Source organism: Aphanomyces astaci, assembly GCF_000520075.1.
Source record: "Aphanomyces astaci strain APO3 unplaced genomic scaffold supercont1.15, whole genome shotgun sequence".
Classification (NCBI taxonomy): Eukaryota; Oomycota; class Saprolegniomycetes; order Saprolegniales; family Verrucalvaceae; genus Aphanomyces; species Aphanomyces astaci.
Genome location: NW_009798278.1, coordinates 368,522 through 372,523, shown reverse-complemented (window position 1 = coordinate 372,523; position 4,002 = coordinate 368,522). Strand labels below are relative to the sequence as shown.

Genomic DNA, 4,002 nt, shown 5'->3' with positions numbered 1-4,002 from the left:
GTGCAGCAGTAGTAGTGGTGGGTGCAGGAGTAGTAGTGGTGGGTGCAGGTGTGGGTGAATTTGTTGGCTTAGGGGTGGTAGTGGTGGGAGCAGGCATGGTAGTGGTGGGAGCAGGCATGGTAGTGGTGGGAGCAGGCGTGGTTGTGGTGGGTGCAGGTGTGATTGTGTTAGGTGCAGGAGTAGTGGTGGTAGTTGTGGGTTCAGGAGTGGGGGACGGGGTTGGCTTGGGGGTTGTGGGGGCAGGAGTAGTTGTTGGGATCTTGCAATAAAGTTGTCGAATAGGAGAGTTACAGGTTTCTTCTCCAGGAGGAGGACATTGATCCGGGGTCAAGTGGGGTAGACACATCATCCAGCAATCATTGCCCCCGCCAGGGACTTCTCCCACCTTCTTGCATTTCATGGCGACGCATTTCTTGTCATCGGACGGGTGGCCCCAGATATTGCACTGGCGCATGCATTGCTCTTTTGTGGCGGTGCTGCCCTCGTCCGGTTCCCACAAGCCCAACGTACAGCTCTCGTCGCTAGCTTGCAAGACGCGCCCGACAGGACAAGCCAGGGACATCGCAGATTCGACCCCCGACTCGTGCTTCAAGTAGCGAGTGGTCGCATTCAAGTAAGCCCCGAAGGTGAGCCCCGTGTTGGTCATTTTCTTCGTGGAAGGAAGTAGAAGCATGCGACCAGCGAACGCTCGCACCACAGACGCGTCGGCTTCCTTGGGCATGACCATGCCGTGCACTACAGGGTGAAAATGGAACCCAAAGTTCCCCCACAGCCGCAACCCTTCGCCAACCATCAAGTACAACTCGTCGTCTTTGAGGTCGGGGCGCACAAGGTTGCCGTCGACTTGAATCACAAGTCCTGCTTGTTTTTTGTTTGGGTTTTCGACTGAGCGCACCCCCCCCTCCGCTCGGGCAAAGAACAGCGGCTTGGCCATGATGATCATCAACCCTGCATCCGCATGCAGTTCTAGGGACAGCGGGGCGCTAGTTTCCGTCTTTGAGGTTTCGCTTCCAGTGTTTGAGTACGCGTGAAAATGATCCAAGTGATGGCCCTCGTGAACGATGGGCAGCAAATGGTCTGCTGTCAGGTCGTCGTTGATTGAGTCCAGCGCCGCCGCAAACTTGGCCGTGGCGTGGTTCACGACAGTCGTGTACTGGGCATGTGACGTGGCGAACTCAGGGCATCGGTCGGCAATGGCGTCGTGCACGCCGTTCATGTTGATGCTTAACGTCCGTCGAATGGTGCCGTCCATCAACGTTTTGGACAAAATTTGGTCAAAATCCACCGGATTGGACGTAGCACAGTCCGCCGCTGCTTGAAGGTAGCGTCGGCGGGCGGCTTGGAACCCAGGAACTTCGCGAAGGGAGATCATGCCGGTCGTTTCAAGGGCGCTGGCCATGGCATGTTTGGTGGCCAATGTGAGACCGTTCAACGGAAACGATGGCACGTCGAAGGACGGGTACCCAAGCACGTTCACGTCGTTTGGGACGGACATGGCGGTAGCCACCATCGAACACCAAGCGGCAATCGTCACGGCAAGGCGCATGGTTGGAAGCAAAGGATTTGGAAAATGACAATCGTTGGTGGTGTTGTGTGGGTCGGTCTTGGATTGAAGGGCAAAGACGTGGGGGGGGTAAAGTGGGATTCGGATAAGTCGTTGTGCAGAGACCACTATGTGCCGAAAAAACAACATCATGCTTCCACAGTAGCCGAAGAGGCAATATCGTGCATCCACAGTAGCAAGGGCAACTCGCGTATACAGTACACCCAACACATCGCAAATCATGGCGTGCCGCTCCAAATCGCGCATCGTTTTGAACCTCCCCAACAACACGCCATGGCCTTGACATGTACCCCTTCTAGGAACATTTAGTTTTTTGCTTTCGTATTTGCAAAGGGGTTTCGTGTACCAGTTCAGTACTGTCCTTTACTACTACTAGTAGTACTAGTTAGTTGCACATATTACCCGTCAAAATCTCAGTTGTGTGTTCATGTGTCTGCTTACGATGCAGCAATTGTGAGACTTGTTTGGTGTCAACAATTGCTTGAGAAATGTGACACACCAATGCGGGTTAGGTGACCCCCAGATTCTTGAACGTAGAGGAATGGTGCAATTCCCTGATAAAAACGTCTCATTATTGTTTGACCTGAAATATTAATTCATTCCAATCCGGATACACTTTACTATACTACCGGTAGTAAACCGTAGGCCTGTGCCCTGGGACTCTGTCCTGGTAGATATAATTCTAAATCCCTGGGGTTAGCTGTATCCCCAGTGGTAAGCTATCGCTAACCATTTAGATGCACTTACAGTAACCCCTAGTAAGAGGTCAGGTGGCTAGTGTATACTAAATCCCATATAAATGACAATTTCTGAGAAAAGAAACAGTGAAACTGTTTTACCTGTTTTACACAATCTCGGATTAATTGAGTTTGGATTATCATTTTAAGACATCCCTCCGCGAGGGCCGACACTAGAACCACATGTTATGGAACCGCTTCGCCAATTGTAACGCGCCTGCACGACCAGGGGCGGTGTTCTTCAGTTTTTACTTGTCTCAACGCTTCATACCTCGTGCTTCGACCGATCATCTTCGAAGTTCGGTCCTCGTCTTCGTACGCGGCCCTTGTTATCCGGATTCCCCAGGGGAGGGACGGATAAATCCTTGCGGAAATAATCCGGGGAATCCGGGGATCGAACCCACGACCTTTGAGTTAAGAAACCGATGCTCTACCACCTGAGCTATTCCCCCCCCTACACAACCGGGGAGTTGTACGGTGGCATACCAATATCATCGTTATGCCACAGTACAGTATCCATATTCTACGGCCACCAAACCCAAATCTATGGGTGAATATGATCTCTTTGCAGACACCGTCGGACAATTTCAGTCGGACATACTTGACATTTGTATTGGACTTAAGGGAACATATTTTGTCCGAGTGAAAGTGTCCGAACGGAATATGTTCGGACATATTTGTGTATTGTAAACACCCGCATAAGAACGATCAGCTTTACAGTAGTTGGGCCCATATGCACGAATTATCAAATACATAAATGGTGATATTCTGCTTAGTTTCTACTTCGAAGTAACGTTGCACAAAACTAACGCGACGAGTTAACATACAGGGAATGACGTATTAAACGCCCCCGTGGTACTAAAATTTCGTATTGATTAAAGTATTGAAATTTCGAAGTAGTTTGTCCCAATACACAACTGAAATGCCAATTCGAAGTACCACGGGGGCGCTTAATACGTCATTCCCTGTAGTTACGCGAAAGCAGCCGCAACAAGCATAACGAGCGCGCTGCACAGGATGGGATAGCCGTGGTTGGTGACACCCGAGGATGGGGGGGCGGTTATGGCAGGGGCAGTGGTAGCGGTGGTTGTCTTGGGCTTGGCAGTCGTGATGGTGTTGGTGGTTCCGTCGTCCGTCGAGTTATCTGTCGTGTTGGATTGTGCTACAGTCGAAGGGGCTTCCGTAGTAGTTTCATTGGGAGCCCCCACTTGGAGCAATGGTGCGGTCGTGGTGGGGACAGGCGAGCCATAGGCGTCGGTGGGCGCAGGAGTCGGGATCAACGACGGAGCTTCAGTGGGTTTGTTAGTCGTACCAGGGCTGCTACCAGGAGGGGAAGGTGTAAGCGGCGTACTTGTAGTAGTAGGCGTCGCCGGGTGGGTCGTTGGATTGGTGCCGGGGGTTGGGGTCAATGGGGTCCCTGGAGTAGGGGTGATTATCGTGGCCACTGGTGGAGGGGTGATAACTGGAGTCAAGGGGGTAGAAGGTGTGACTGGAGTCATGGGGGTAGAAGTTGTGACTGGAGTCATGGGGGAAGAATTTGTGACTGGAGTCATGGGGGAAGAAGTTGTGACTGGAGTCACGGGGGAAGAAGGTTTGATGGAAGGAGGTGTGACGGGAGGAGCAGTGGAAGGCAATGTAGTACCTGGTGGGGCAGTAATGGGTGCTGAAGGGGGGGCCGTGGGAGGGGCAATAGGGGGTGCA

At 52.1% G+C, this 4,002-nt stretch overlaps 2 protein-coding genes and 1 pseudogene across 4 annotated transcripts in view; all 3 read right to left on the bottom strand.

Annotated features, from left to right (window-relative positions):
• Positions 1-200: 200 nt before the first annotated feature.
• Positions 201-1,495, bottom strand: H257_07319 (hypothetical protein; the record flags this gene model as incomplete). The annotated part of the gene is made up of 2 exons (XM_009832794.1): positions 201-259; positions 292-1,495. 2 exons carry the CDS (start codon positions 1,493-1,495, stop codon positions 201-203), a joined length of 1,263 nt encoding a protein of 420 aa, XP_009831096.1.
• A 1,185-nt stretch (positions 1,496-2,680) lies between these two features.
• Positions 2,681-2,753, bottom strand: H257_07318 (annotated as a pseudogene). Its single transcript has one exon. The product of its transcript is annotated as a tRNA-OTHER (tRNA).
• Positions 2,754-3,059: 306 nt separating this feature from the next.
• The window catches only part of H257_07317, a gene marked incomplete at its 5' end in the record, with an annotated part of 2,637 nt that continues 1,694 nt past the window's right edge, over positions 3,060-4,002 (bottom strand). The window contains 2 exons of one of the 2 annotated variants that reach the window (XM_009832793.1): positions 3,060-3,589; positions 3,653-3,943. In XM_009832793.1, the coding sequence (XP_009831095.1) occupies positions 3,273-3,589; positions 3,653-3,943 (608 nt within the window). In that variant the 3' untranslated portion in view covers positions 3,060-3,272. Of the gene's footprint in view, positions 3,944-4,002 lie in introns of both variants that reach the window. The other variant, XM_009832792.1, reaches the window with a different exon arrangement.